The following is a 15,061-nucleotide window of genomic DNA, read 5'->3' as shown; positions in this document are numbered from 1 at the left end:
TAAAATGCTATCAAACAGCATTGCATGCTACAGAGAAATCGTTCGAGAAAGGAAGTCAATTGATACGGCAAAGTTCATTGTTGTCTTATTTTAAGAAATTGCCACAGCCACCCCAACCTTCAGCAACCACCACCCTGATCAGTCAGCAGCCATCAACATCAAGGAAAGTCCCTCCACCAGCAAAAAGATTATGACTCACTGAAGGCCCAGATGATGGTTAGCATTTTCAGCAATAAAGTATTAGACGTAATGCTATTGTACACTTAATAGACTATTATAATGTAAATATAACTTTTACATGCATCGGGAAACCAAAAAATTTGTGTGACCCACTTTACTGCAGTGGTCTGGAACGGACCCTGCAATAGCTCTGAGGCATGCCTGTAAGATGATCACTGCCTAGAGATTTACCACACAGTAGAGACAAAGTTAGTATTTGTGAAAAACACCTCCAGGACATGCTCCACCATAGATTTAGAGCCACACTTGGTATCTGAAGTCTGAATATAATAAATATACATCCCTAGTATCTTCTCCACAAGGAGTGAAAACTCTACAAAGGAGCTGAACTCTTGCCTGACTTCAGAAGTTCCACGAGTTCCTATCTGCTCTGGTTGTTTGTGTAAACGGTCTCTTTGGGTAAATGGCAGTTACATCGAGAATGAGAAGATAAATCAGCCCGTGAGTCCAGTTTGCACCAAATCAGGGTGTTGAGATTGTAAGGCCCACCTGGTCCTACATTGTCCTTGTTTGCAAAGTACCTAAAATGAGCAGCACAAGTTAAGAAAGCTCCTGTAGCTGCAATGTTCCCTTGCAGTTCAACAGGACTTCTGGAAGCCAAGGCACCACGAAGTGATTTCTAGATGCCTCTTATTTTGGGACCAGCCTTACAATGGCACAGGAGTCCTCTCCAGGAATCTGCCCTGTTGGGAAATGCTTGGGAAAACCCACTGCTCACACAGTGTCTGTGGAAGATATGAGCCTGGCCAGGAGAGGCAGAGGTCCCTCCCTCAAGCACAGCAATCAGAACACGCCACACACCCCCATGACACCAGCACACGACCTTGGTACCTTTCCATTTCAGTGCACCATAAGATGTCCTCTTTCTCATTCATGAAGACAGGGAAATGCTGGTCTTTGCCTTGCTTTATGGAGTTCGACCTAGTAGTAATGGTCCTCACTTTGCTGAACTAGAAGGAGAGGGAAAGAGGAATGAGCACTCATTCGCTGGTCATGCGTCTACCGCATGTGCCAGGCACTTGCCAGGGACTGGTGAGTCGAACACTGACAAAGCCTGGTCCATCCAGGGGGCCGGGTTGAAGCTCCAGTCATGAGCCTCTGCAGACCCCACTGCCCTGCTCTTCTTCTCACTTTGAGGTCACCCAGCCATCCTTAGTCCAATCCCGCTGGCCAAGGACTTGAGAGGTAGCAGCTTGAGCCACTGTCCTTCCTTAAGTCTTCTAAGAATTGGTTCTTTCACAGGTGTAGTGACTTGTAGGTAACAGGATGCCAAATTACTCAGGCCAAAGACGCCTCTGTGGTGCCAGCAGTCCCGAATGAAATTTCTCCAGAGAGAAATGGAGCTTCCGCATCACAGGAGAATCTCTGCTCTGAAGGCTCATGTGATAGGTCCTAGCCAAAAAATTTAAAAGCCCTAGCAGATCCATGGACCTTGGCAAAGACTTCTTAGTGTCTGCTTCCCACAGGACCAGCAGGCGATGCTCAACGAGGAAGGGTTTGAAGGCCAGCAAGGATTTCTGATTTCTCCCTGCCCTCCAGGCTTTCCCCTTGGCCCTCCCCTCTGGCCAAGTGGGTGCATGATCCCCTGCCACCTCCTCAATTGCATCCTCCACACCAGCTGGACCCAGAGGCCCCCAGAGGGCAGGTGGAACACAGCCCTTGGGGCTGCTCCAGCTCATCTTGCCCTCTGCCCTTGCCCCCTGACCTCCCAGCAGAGGGCTTTGGCCCTGGGGCCGACCTTGGCTATTCTGCCGTGCTCCAGACACTCCTGCAGCTCCAGCTTATCATTCACAGTGGATGCCAACGGCCTAGGAGGCAGAAGAGAGAAAGTTAACAGCAGAAACCAGGAGAATAGCAGGGACGCACCCAGCAGCTATCTGATTCACACAGGGAAGCAAAAGAGGACCCCTGTCACCCACACATGTAACCTCCTTCAAACTCCCCCAAAACACATGCACACACACTGCAGCCATCCATGGACACAAATCCACCAAGCACCAAACCTTAAAGGTAAATTCAAAAGTGGTCTCAAATGACAAATAAGCAGATAACACCTGCCCAGAAGGGGAAAAACCCAATTATTTTTGTATCAGTTATTTTAAAATGTACTGAGTTTTAAAAGTATCCATCACAAACCAAGCTTTGGGGGTGAGAGAATGTTCTGTATCTTGACTATGGTGATGGTTACATGGGTGTGTACACTGGATGAAATTCATTGAACTGTACACCTTAAATGTACAGTTAAAGAGAGACATAAATTCTACACAGTCTCCAGAACACTAAAATTCTGTGACATTCAACGTGTCACTTCTCAGAGGGCAGACCACATCACTGAACATCACCTTTGGCACTGGCCTTTTCTAACATTTAGGAATACTTTATGCAGGTCTCATACAGCAGGCCACCCTCTCAGCATGGAAACCAGGGGAACCCGCGGTCAAACTGCTCCCCTCCCAATTCCTCCCTATTTATGCGCACACACACTCTACTTGGTCCCACGTGGTACCTCTGCTCCTCCTGGAAGCTCAGAGTTCTAGAATTTTAGAGTTGGAAGAAGCAGGTGAGAACAATCCCATAGGACCAAGGTCTGTCAGGAGACACTGAGTTAGTGGCTCCATAAAAATAGTGGACTATATAAGCCAGCCCATTTTTCCCATACACACATTCATCTTGGGAACCTTAGCAGGAGACTGAGACAGTTTTCAGGTCAGGTGCCCCACTGACCCATCTCTTTCCCATCAACAAGCCCTCACAAAAGATGGCAGCTTCGCCAAATGGGTCTGAGACTGGGAAAGCTCCTACAACTTCATGCTAACCGTGGAGAGGGAGATTAGACAACTGAGGCCAGATTAAATGATGTTTCCAATTTACAGGTATACCAAGGTTTAAAACTCAGACCCAAACATTCTGGAAAACATTTCCCTCCATAATAGATATCTAGACTGGTGGATCTTACTCTGCTTTCGAACAGCTAACTCAACCAGAATTCTGTTCTCCTCCTAGGCCTTTTTATAACGCAATTATTACACTGAAGAAAGGAGACTTTCTTCATCCCTGGATATTAAAAGCTCTATCTGTGTAACCTAAACGAACAACATCCTTCCAACAAAGGACCTGAAGCCACAAAGTGTGTGGTTACTAAGTGAAGCAGGTCTCTCTAACCTGCACGGTGCTCCTTCAAGATTCTCTCTCCCGGAGCAGGATGCAGCCCAGCTGTGGGCACCACTCTCTTTCCTAGCCCCAACCCCATCCTCCATGGCTTTACCTCAGGACACTAAGGACCAGTTGACTCTAGAAGCATCACTGGTGTAGGTGATACATCACCAATGTAGGAGAACCACCTACATAACTCAGCAGCACGCTGACTCTTCTTTTGTGCACAGACTTCACTTTTAAGGGCCCCCTTTTCGACCACTACTCGTTGGTTTCTCAGGCAAGTATTTTCTATACCTGACTCCCCTTCTTCCTCAAGGAAAAGGAAACAAAGAAGAACACAGCAGAGCAGCAAGCTAGTCAGCAGAGGAGGCTGGCCCGAGAAGGCCCGCTCAGTGACCCTCCTCCTTGGGCCGTCCTGCCACTGTCCTGCCTGCAGACAGCAGCCTGCAGCCACCCCAGGCCCAGGAGTTCTCACCAACCTGTTCATACCAGGAAGGTTCCCCCAGAAGTAGCGGGCCCTGTGTGCAGCTGACACTTCTTTGGCATCAATCATCACAGGGTTGGACTATAAAATAGAAGAGAGATTAAACATGAGCGAGAGAGAAATATTAAACAGTGCCAGGAAATACTGTTAGTTTAGAGCCTTAACGCCTCAAAAGCTCTTCTCTCTCAGGAGGCCATACACCGGGACAGCCTGAAGCCTCTGGGAAAAGGCAGAATTAAACCTAGCTACATTCCACATGCTCTCACTGGAACATTCTAGACCAGCACAGCTCAACTGAACATTCTGTGAAGACGGAAACGTTCTCTTATCTGCATGTTCAATACAGTAGCCACTAGCCCACGAGCTGCCGCTGGCTAATGAGTACTTGAAATGAGGCTGGTGTGACTGAAGAACTTTAATGTTAATTTAAATACCACGCACGGCTGATGGTTACCATCCTGGACCACACAGCTCTAGCTCACCCAGAAGCTTTGAGCAAGTGCCAGTGAGCGTGGACATCGTTCACCGCACATCCAGACTATCAGCCAAATAGCCACCTGCTCACATTGAAAGTCAGAACACCAGCGTGAGGTGTTACTGACCCCAAGACTCAGGAGCATGGGCCCGAGCTCACAGACTGCCCACTCGAGAATCCTCTACTGCGGAAATCCTCTGTGCACAGCTCAGACCTGGCTCAGAGTCCAGACGGGACCCACATTATGGGGAATAAAAACAGATAAGCCATGTTTTCTTCCCAGGTACGATAACGCATTGTCATGGTGGTATGGATGGAGGATAAGCCATTCTGGTCAGGGAAAAATCGATTCTGGCATCTCGAAGGTTCCCCCAGCAAAACACCACACAGAAGCCCAACCCCAGGTGTCTGGCACCCCACTCTATTTAGTAACAGTCAGGTCCTTTAAGTCCTGAGGCCCACACCCACATACCACCTCTTAGAGTGAGACCACGGGTTCTTTCCGGGGTGGGCCTTGAACAGTGCTTCCTCCCTGTCTAATTGGGAAGCTCTGAGCTTCCCAAACAGGCCCCTTGCAAAGCAGAAGTCACCAGTCCCCAGCTCCACAATGCAGATGAGACAGCGATAAAGCAGCAGTCCAAGGTAGAAGCCATTAGTGAGCTGGCCAAACCAAGGTTGCTGGCTATACCTCAAGAAATCGCGAGATGTCCCTCTTGTCACTAACGCCCATGGCCACCACATTCTCAAAGAGCCAGAAGAAGGGGCGATCATCTCCCTCTTTGGGCCGCGCATCATGCAGGAGGCGGTAGAACTCAAAGAAGAGCCGGCCAGTGCCCTCTGAGAGGTCGGAAGAGAAAGCCATCAGCTGGGGCTGTCTGCACGAGACGGTGGTATGGCTCGGGCTCGGGGAGGGCAAGGGAGGACAGGGTCATTGGGAGTAGCCGTCCCAGGGCAGAAATATCCAAGTAGGAAACCTACGTGCGGAAGCACCAGCTCAGAAGGCGGCGGGGTGAGCCCAGCACCTACCGTAGAGTCCCTTGCGGGCAGGGTTGACGATGGAGAGATCATTGCAGGGACTGCCCCCAATCACCAGATCGAACGGGCCCCACTCCTGGATCTGGGAGGATAAAGGTAATGTGATGGGCCTGATGTCCGGGGACAGAGGCAGAAAGGAAGAGAGAAATGATCTGTGAATTTGGCAAAAAGTTCTTTGGCACAGGAGAGAAGAGACCTGGCTGCTTTATCTGCTTACTACATATGCACAGACATACATACGACACACACACACACAGACTGTGCAGCCACAGGCAAGGCACTGAGGCGCTCTGGGCTCAGTTTCCTAAACAACACAGTGAAACGGCTGAACTGGATAATGTCTGAGGCCAGCAGGGAAACCAGTGGACAGTCTCCCAGCAGGACAAGCAAACGCTCAGTGGGAAGGCAGTCCACGCTGGACAGCCAAACATGGAGGTACTTGGAGCTCTGCGCGCTTTGGGCAGAGGGCCTGGGCCACCTGAACACCCTCCAAATGCCCTTCAGGATTCCTGAGACACAGAAAACTGGAAGGGTGAAGGGTCACTTAGGCAAGACCTCGCCAGAAACGGAGGCCAGTAAAGCTGTCGTCAGAAGGACGGGGGGACGGGAACCTCGCTGCACTCCACAGGGCTCAACTAAACAGGACCCTGACACCAGACAGGGAGCAGCCTGAGCCCCAAAAGGTCAGCTCCCCAATTCCCATTTTAGTCTGCCCATTACCCTCTCAAGACAAGGAGGAAAATGGTAGAGGAGGAGGAAGAGAGGCTGGGAAACAGGAAGAAAGGAAAAGAGCAAATGAACAAAATGAAAGAGGACCGGCCCCGCCCCCGCCCCCAGGAGCTAAGTGCAAGGGACGGAAAGAGGGTGGACGGCCCCCCCAGCACTGACATACATGCTTCTGCGTGACGCTGCGGACGTCCCCGACGTACATGATCTTCCCCTGGTGCCGCACCATGCCCACCGTGATGGAGTCCTCGCACACCTCCGAGGCGATGTAGCGATCCACCTGAATGCCCAAGTCCTTCAGCACCAGAAGCCCTGCGTCAGCCAGCAAAAAGCACTGTCACCAGGTCACCTCCCCGGCACCCCAGTCTTCGCAGGGGAGCCCTCTGGCCAGCTGGACACGTGGATCAGCGACAGGCCCAAGCCCTCCCCAGCCCAGTAAGCTGCGGGATTCTTCTGGATCAAACTGGAATATCAATGAAAAGGATACTGAGGCTGTTTCATGCCCAGTTTGATCTACTTCAAAGGCAGTCAAGGCCGGGAAAGACTGACGGGACAGCAGGTGGTTTCAGGAACCAGGGAGAAGAGTGGTTGACTCTGCGTGGCCTCTCTTTGCCGTGTCTACACCTTGCATACACCTGTCCTTCCTCACCCCTCGCCCTCGTTTCACCTCCTGCTGCAATTCTACCCACCCTTCAAGACTTGACATAATGGCCACCTGCTCTAAAAAGGTTTCATCCATGCCCCGCCCCGCCTCGCAGCCCCTGGATCGCCTCCCCGCCTCTGTAAGCCCCCAGCACTTTGCAGCCCTCTCCACCTCATCAGAGCAGCATGGATTCCTAACTCAGCCCTTCTCTTGGGTTGCAAACGGTCTGCAACAGAGTAGGAGGGCTCATTCACGGGTTTCCTCCTAAGCTAACTACACTCCCTTCCTCACCAGGATCCCTCCACAAACGCTTGCTGAACTGAGACAAGGAAACAATTAAAACAGCCTGAGCGCTTCAGGGGAAACAGGGTACCGTGGCACCATTCCCACTGCTCCCCAGACTCCCCACCAAGGAGCTTTTACAGCCTCTTGATGTGTGACATGGTTAAAGGAGGCCTCACAGTTCCAGCCTGGGAAACCAAAACTGTAGGTTAGCCTCTCTAGGTTTATATAACACCAGCACTGAACTGAGAACAGAAGACAAACATCTGGCCTATGATGCCATCCTCACCCTGGCCCTTTGGCCAAGGCCCCTGGGCACTGACTGCCCATCTCCTTCTGGTCACATGAAGACAAGTTCTGAGGAGCACTCAGCCTGGGGGGCAGGGCAGAGGGGGGGATATACGTCAGTGTAACCTTTTGGGAGGGGTTTCTGGCAGGGTCAAGAACCACATGAAAAAAACAGTGCCTACACGGTGACTCAGCATTTCCTAAAAGATAAGGGTTTATGCATATAAAGATGAATGTATAGGATGCTTGTCACAACACTGCTCGTAACAGTGAAAAAAACAGGAAACAATCCAATAGGGTGCTCATTAAATAAATTATGGTACTTTCACTCAATGGAATCCTACGCAGCATTTACAAATAAAGAATGAGCTCTATGTTGGTTGACATGAAAAAGTAGTCATAACATCATAAACAAAAACGCAGGTTATAGCACAGTATGCATTTACTAGCCCTGTTTTATTTGTCTCTCTCTGATTATATAAACACATTCACATATATGCACAGAAAAAAGTCTAAAAAGGACATACGCCAAAACACTAATTATAGGATTATCAATGATTTAAATATTCTTTAGACTCTCTTGTTTATAGTTTGATTTTTACTGTGACTTACAATCAAATCACAACAGAACTGCCTATGTTTTTGTTTTGGTCGCTGAGCCTGTCCTTTGAGGCTTTGTGAAAATCTTCAATCATCTCTAACGATCGCTCTGTCCTCTGCGGCAGAGGCTCCTCCATTAAGAAACGTGCCCACCAGACATGCCGGTTTACCACTGATGTTACTTTTCATTGAACATAAAAGTTGCCTCTTTAGGGCACTATTTTCACAGTTGTAATGTCGACTGTCGTTTGGTTTTGCCAAAATTACACACACACACTCCCCCAAGCAGAGCTCCCACAGCCCAGGACGAGAACGCCAGCACCTCTCGGGATCTGTGCCGCTCTCACCTGTAGCAATTCCATCAAATAGAGATAGCACCCGGATGGGCTTCCTCTTCTCAGCTGGGACAGGTGGGTAAACCTTCGGAGGGTCCTAGACAGTGAGCACAACAGGCCAGGTGAACGCCCAGGAGTGTTCTACAGACCCGCACCCAGGGCTGGCCCACCCAGGATGAAAGCGACTAGGATCGCTTTGGCAGTGTGACCTACACACCCTGCGTGCGGCTCAGGCACCTCTGCTCCTCGCCCAGGCCCCAAGACCAAATGAAGCGCTCTTGCTTCCGCTGAGCCTGCCCTCAGGCTCTGGCAGGTAGGGGGTGAAAAGAGACGCCCTAGGCCCAGCACTCACAAATTCCTGGTCGTGGTTATTGGCGAAGAACATCTGGAGCCGAGAGGGCCAGTCTTCCCGCCGCCGCAGCAGCCCATAGGTGCCCTTGTGCCCACACATATAGCAGTTCCAAGGGTCTTCCTTAATGGCTGCCTGGGCAGCCCCCGGCCCCACCAAGAGGTCCACACACTCCACGCAAAAGCACCTGGAAGAAAGCCCAGTGTGCAGAGAGGACTCTCAGCCCCAGGTCAGTCCTGAATGGAACTTGGCTGGGGCCCCAGGGCAGGGGTGGATGGCCAGTGAGAGCCCCAGTGCCGGCCAAGGACCGGGGAGGGCCGCTGTGGTCTGGGGGGCCCTCACCTGCAGCAATTGTTGTTCCCGCACATGAGCACCTCACGCCCCCCACAGCAGATGGTGCAGTAGGACTGATAGCCGTCGTCATCGTACTGGTACGCACACTCCAGGAAGCAGTTCTAGAGAGCAGGGTAGAGGGTCAGAGATCACCCGGCAGGACCCGGGACAGCCAGGGGGAAGGCAGGCTTTGAACCCAGCCTCTGGCTCTCACCTTGGATCCCTGACTCAGCCCTGGAGACATGACCCTGCCACCTGAACAGCCAGGGTCCAGCCCAAACCACAGATCTGGGAAGGAGACAGCGTGTCTCCCGCCTCACGGCAGCGGGCAGCGGACAAAACAGAGGGAGGCATGGGAGAAGGCCAGGGAGGGAGCTGCACCACCCTGTCCCTTACTGCAGCCCTGAGCTCTTCCCCTGGGGCCCCTGAGGGCACAGCACGTCCTCCTCCCACCTTCACAGGAATGACTGTGACCCTATGAACCCACATCTGGGGACTAGAACGGGCTTTAGAGGAGGTATGAATCTTTCAGGAAGAAAAATAAAGGTAAGTCAAACGCTTGAAGCCCAAGGGTCCACTTTATCAGGACTGAGCTTCCAGAGCAACCTTGGGGTCAACCTCACAGGCAGCCAGGGGCCGTCCCCCTACAATCCCCCAGAGGCGAGAAGGTGCAGTCAGCCAGGGGGTCGCCCCCAACCACATCTGCTGGGTGCGTCCCTACCTTGCAGTTTTGGCACATTCCTCCGACGAAGAGAGGGTGTTCCAAGGTGACATTAAGGCTCCCACAAGAGATGCAAATGTCTGGAAAGCAGAGGGAACATCACCGAAGCCCCCCCCACTCCCATCTTGGGTCAAAGCCCAGTTCCAGAAAAGTTACAAAAGAGGGGCGTGCTGGAGCAGCAGCCAAAACAGAAGGCAGAAAGGAGTCTGGGAGGCACCCCAGGGAACAGGGGGTTGCCGTGGCTCCGATCTGGTGGCACTCATCTCTCAGAGCAGCAATGCTGCTGTCCAGGAACAGCATAAGACAAGGACAGGAACCCGCCAACGAGGAGAGTCCTGACCCCGACTGACTCTGGCAACCGTCCTTGGGCAGACCTTAAGCCCTGGGCCCCTGCCCCCCTTCCTCCTGACTCAGGGCCCCAAGCTGGACACACCATCACTAGGCCAATGGTGACAGACATGGGATGCTCTAATGACCACTGGATGACAGGAAAGTTAAGGTGAAAAGCTGAAAGGTGTTCAGGCGAGTTCAATCAAACCCAAGAGGGGCCACCCTTCTCTGACTCACTGGGGTGTCCCAAGTCGGAATGACCAGCCCATGCCATTGACAGGAAAGTAAGACTGTGGCACCAGGAAGACAGATGTGTGTGTGAAGCAGGCTGGAGGTGGTGGGACTTGCATGACAGATTCCGTCACCGAGTACCAACAGCCCATGTCACTCAAAGCTTTCTAAGTACCTAAGCTACTCTGTGCCAGCCGCCACGTTAGGCACGAAGCCCTCATGCCCACCCCAGGGGCAAGAGACTCTGGGAGTCAACACCCAGCTGTCTTCTCAGGACTCACCCTCGATGTTCCGGCACTTCTGCCGCACCTCGTACACCAGCCGCTCTGCGGAGGGGAGGAAAGCCCAGCATCAGAGGAGGCTGTGAGGGCCACACCCACTCCTCTGAATGCTGGCCTCACCCGCCATGCCACTCTCTCCAGAGCCAGGCCAGCTACCTCTTGTGCGTTCGTCAATAATCTCCTTGACCTTGGGCTTCTCAGTTGTGCTCTTTCGGGGCTTTTTGGCTGGTGGGGGTGGTGCATAAGCAGCTGCCTCGGGTTCAACCCACATGTCTGTGTAAACTTCTTTGTAGGGGTTCTTCTCCTCTGGATCGGGAAAGCAGGTGCTGAGGTCATGGTTACCAGCTGACAAGAAATCCAAGCTCCCTCTCCCCTTCCTCTATTCTATCCACAGTGGGGTGCAGCCTGGTCCCCAACTTCTTCTAGCTCCCAACTTCCCACTGCCAGCAAGCCAACAGGGAGCAGGTTATTCTGAGTCCCCAAGTGGCACTACCCCTACCCTGACCCCAGGGAGAGGAAGACTGTGACCATTCCCACTGGGCCCCTCGATGGAGGCCTTGGCGGCTCTCCCTAGGCATGGCTTTCCCAGCCTAGGCATGGAGTTGCCTGGCTGGCAGGGGTCCCAGAAGGCTGGGCTGGGCACCTGCATTTACCTTCTGGTGGCTCCAGGCCCTTGGGGCCAGAGGGCTGGAACCCTCCAAGGGCCCATTCGATCATCTGTTTGTTCTGCACCTCCACAGCCTTGGCAGTGTCACTCTCGTCGTTGTCATGGCATGCTGGGAACAGCTTCCCCGCTCGGCTGCTGGCCACCTGTAGGGCAATACGTGTGAGGAGGGTGTCAGGACAGGCTGCAGGGCAGACTCCAAGAGTAGCGAAGGTGGGCTCGGGTAAGAGGTGGGAGAAGGTGCGGAAGGAGAGGACTATAGGAAAAGGCCCGAGAGGAAGAGTACAAAGCGGGGCGTGATAAGGTGGGGAGAGAAGGAGTCCAAAGGGCCTTGCAGGTGGACCCTCTGCCCAGGCCTAACCTCTGCACTCCAGCTTCTGGACAACTAGTGGTCCCTAATTGGGGTCTGAGTTCCCCGGAGGGGCACTCACCTGCAGGACTTCGTAGATAGCTTTGCGGTACATGGGCTGCTTGTTGTAGGTGGCCTGGTGGAAAGCGCTGCAGAAGGAGCTGAGCGGCATCAGCTTCTCGACACACACCTGAAGGGACAACCACTGCCCTAATTTGCTCCTCCTTCCACACTCATTAAGCACCCACCGCGTGCCTGGCATCGTCAGGGGTTGGGGGCATTAAGACTCAGCCTCTGCCCTTGGGAGAACCAGATGCATCCATAAAGAATTACAGGACGCAAAGGAGGAGTCCAACCCAAGAGTGGGGGAGGACCTGAATGCAAGCAGGAAAGGAATTCTGGGGAGAAGGTCCCAGGAAGGCAAAAACTTGGCAGCCATCCTAGCTCTCTGAGCACAGTCTAATGATCTCTGGGGCTTCTGCCACTCACACATACAGAGTAGAGGCGAGCAGAGCCCTGTTCTCCCACCCCAATTCCAAACCGTGCCCCCAGCCAAAACCACAGGCCCTGGGACCAAGACCCCTTCCTCCCCCAGGCTACCACCAAACCCCACATGTAACTCACCACTGAGAACTTGCCGTCTCCGAACCACATGACCCAACGAGTGCCTTCAGCTGCTCGGCTCCGGCCCGTCATCCACCAAGACACAATGCGGCCTGGCCACCAGGAGAAGCCCCGCAGTTTCCCCCACACCAGCTCCCCAATGCCAAAGCCCCGGCCGTCCTGGAGCCCCAAGGAGCAGAAGTCATTACACAGTGGTCACGAGGCCCTGCCACCCTGATCCCCCCACGGCAACCCCAGCCCTGGGCATCTGAGGGTCAGGACAGCCAGGAGGGAGCTCCATCTGAATGGACCAAGACAGAGCAAAACCGGGGAGACGAAGAGGCCTGGGGTCAGGCGGAGAGAGGAGAGCAGGACAGGAGGAGCTGGCAGCAGAAGGACCCACTGGACGAGGCAGGTGAAGGAGCAAGCCGCTCACCTCGTACTCCGGTTCATCATCGGCTGCTTTGGTGGCATTCTTGTCCCCAGCGTCGGCCCCCACGGGCTCAGGTGTGGTGGCCACAGTGGGGGATGCGGGGTCAGTGGGCTGTTGCACAGCAGGAGGGCTGGCCTCCTCCACCTTCTGAGCCTCGCCCGAGCCCTGGTTTTCTTCCACAGCATTCATTACTGCAATCACCTTGGCTTTCTTCTCAGCCTGGGGAAACAAGGAACAGGAGTTACCTTGACCTCTTCAGGAATTAGCAAGGCCACCTGATGCTCAGTGGGCTCTTCTCAATCTCTTTGTGGTCTGGAGCGAGTGACGGAAGATAAAGGGCTGGAGAGAGGAGTTCTTCCCTCATTAACCCAACTGGCTTGCCATGGAAAATGGAAAGATCTGAAGTTGTGAGATGAATTCCAGCCCTCTCTTCTGCCTCCTAGGAAATCTTCCTCCCTGGTCTAATCTTCCTCAATATGTCAACATTATCTGTTGCCCACTCTCTGATATGGAAAGGTTAATCCTATTCAGATATTAATCATGCACCTGAGCTGAGGCACAGACCTTGGCTCCATCCTCTCCTCGCGTGTCATACTTCCCAATCAAGAACTGGATCCTCTAGTCTTTTTTTCCACGTTTTCCTGGGCAATCAACTCCTTCTATTCCTGGTCTTGGCTTTGAGACCACAATTCTGGTTTTGTTGTGATGTCTACTGATGATGAAATCCCTGCTCTGTGTTTAAAGAACACGTCTTCTTCCCCATCTGCTCAAACACCACAGACAGCCCTGTAAGAGCTTGCCTGCTCCCATGCTCACACGCCATTCTGGAGTTCTTAGGATTACATCCAATGTACATTCTGTTACTAATTCTCCCCCTTTTTCTACGTGCACCTTTCAGATCCATAAATACATTTATTCTTCCAACAAGTATTTACTGAGCACACATTACAGGCCAGGCATTCTCTCTGCCATCCCACTGACAAAATAATTCAAACCCAATTAGTCTCTCAATTGGACAGCCTCCATCCTTTCACTGGCTCACACACATCTTTCAGGTATGATCCACATGCCCACTCCTTCTAAAAATCTGCTCTAGGATTCCCATCTCCCTACAGAGAACGAAATCCTTGATACTTAGCTCTGAGAACCATTCAACCTAATCTCACCCCAGCTACTGAATCTTGCACATGTGGCCCTTGAACTCCATGGCTCTGCACCCATTTCCAGCACACCAGACTCAGAGAAAAAATGCCATCTCCAACATGCCATTCCACATGAAGCTTTCCCTGAGAGCTTAGAGCTGTGGATGCCAACCATCCTCAAGATTAAAAAAGGACATCAGAGTGTCAGAGCTCTAGACTGGAAGTTGGAGCATCTACGTTCCTGTCTTCATCTCGCAACTAATTACCAGCTGACTTGGGAGCAGCCCCTTCTCTTCCGAGTTGCTCGAACTTAAAAAGGCATTTGAACTGAAGGATTTCTGTTAACCTCTTCTGACTGGCTTAAAAATCTGATATATATATGTATCAAGAATTCTAAGAACTCTCCAGAGCCTGTCAATGGACTCTCAGATCCCAGAGTCCCAAGTTAAGAGCCTCTGTTCTAAGCTCAATGGTCTACTGTCTTGTAGATTCATTTTATTTCATTCAACCTTCAAGTCTTTGCCTCCTGGCCACAGATCCAATCTGCTTCTTGTGGCGATTCCTACGATTCCTAGGACACTGAGGATGGAAGTCCTAGTTCTTTCTCTGACAACAAATTCTAAAACGGGATAATACATCCTTTGCCTCCAGCCCACAATCAGCTGAGAATGAGCTCCCGGACCTGGAGGTGGAAACATGCAGAGTAATTGCTCATCCCTCCCAAGCCCCACTCTCACCTGGCGGGCAGGGCACTCTGCCCTCTCCTTCCTACTATGAATTACTACCACCTCCTCCCCCACAAGAAGGTGCACTTGGTACCACTCAACCCCATGAGGAAGGCGATTCTCCCCCTGAACCCCAGCCGGGGAAGCACTACCCCAGCACCAGATGCGCTCAAAGCACACAGTTAAACGCCATGCCTAGCTCTCTGCTCCCTTCCCTCCACCATGCCTCCTCCAACGTCAGGCATGGATGACTCATCTGGACCAGGGTGCTGCCTTGGCTGACCCAAAGACCCCGTGTCCAGGGGTGATGAGGCCCCTCAGCCAGAACAAGGTGTGCTGGTGGCAGAGGGAAAGAGGGGGAGAGGGGCCTTCTGAGGAAAGGAGCTGAAGTCACTTCCACAGCAAGCAGCATCGGGTGGGCGCCGGGCTCCCCCCAGACTCCCCAGGCCTAGAATGGAGTCGTGCCTGACACCTCCCTCCTCACTCCCCCACAGCCCCTTTGTCTCTCTTCTCCACCCCTCCACAGCGAGCTCCCGAACATTATTCTGCCCCCACAACTTCCCCCGGCTTGTCAGATGCTGCTGCTGACGGCTGTTAAGCGCCCTCAACCCACTAGGTGCAGGAGAACACGCACCC

The 15,061-nt window shown here is 52.6% G+C and overlaps 1 protein-coding gene across 3 annotated transcripts in view; it reads right to left on the bottom strand.

The window, feature by feature from the left end:
* DNMT3A (DNA methyltransferase 3 alpha) overlaps positions 1-15,061 on the bottom strand; it is a 78,857-nt gene that overhangs the window by 8,745 nt on the left and 55,051 nt on the right. For 2 of the 3 annotated variants that reach the window (XM_058551658.1, XM_058551660.1), the window contains 16 exons: positions 12,562-12,777; positions 12,147-12,305; positions 11,605-11,727; positions 11,163-11,319; positions 10,666-10,815; positions 10,510-10,554; positions 9,668-9,747; positions 8,956-9,068; positions 8,617-8,800; positions 8,277-8,361; positions 6,283-6,428; positions 5,382-5,472; positions 5,044-5,192; positions 3,876-3,961; positions 1,979-2,048; positions 1,072-1,190 (listed from right to left, as the gene is read on the bottom strand). In XM_058551658.1, coding sequence (XP_058407641.1) covers positions 1,072-1,190; positions 1,979-2,048; positions 3,876-3,961; positions 5,044-5,192; positions 5,382-5,472; positions 6,283-6,428; positions 8,277-8,361; positions 8,617-8,800; positions 8,956-9,068; positions 9,668-9,747; positions 10,510-10,554; positions 10,666-10,815; positions 11,163-11,319; positions 11,605-11,727; positions 12,147-12,305; positions 12,562-12,777 — 1,973 coding nt within the window. The remainder of the gene's footprint in view (positions 1-1,071; positions 1,191-1,978; positions 2,049-3,875; positions 3,962-5,043; positions 5,193-5,381; positions 5,473-6,282; positions 6,429-8,276; positions 8,362-8,616; positions 8,801-8,955; positions 9,069-9,667; positions 9,748-10,509; positions 10,555-10,665; positions 10,816-11,162; positions 11,320-11,604; positions 11,728-12,146; positions 12,306-12,561; positions 12,778-15,061) is intronic. The other variant, XM_058551659.1, reaches the window with a different exon arrangement.

Source organism: Diceros bicornis, chromosome 12, assembly GCF_020826845.1.
Source record: "Diceros bicornis minor isolate mBicDic1 chromosome 12, mDicBic1.mat.cur, whole genome shotgun sequence".
In the NCBI taxonomy this organism is placed as follows: Eukaryota; Metazoa; Chordata; class Mammalia; order Perissodactyla; family Rhinocerotidae; genus Diceros; species Diceros bicornis.
This window is presented reverse-complemented; position numbering and strand designations above follow the sequence as displayed.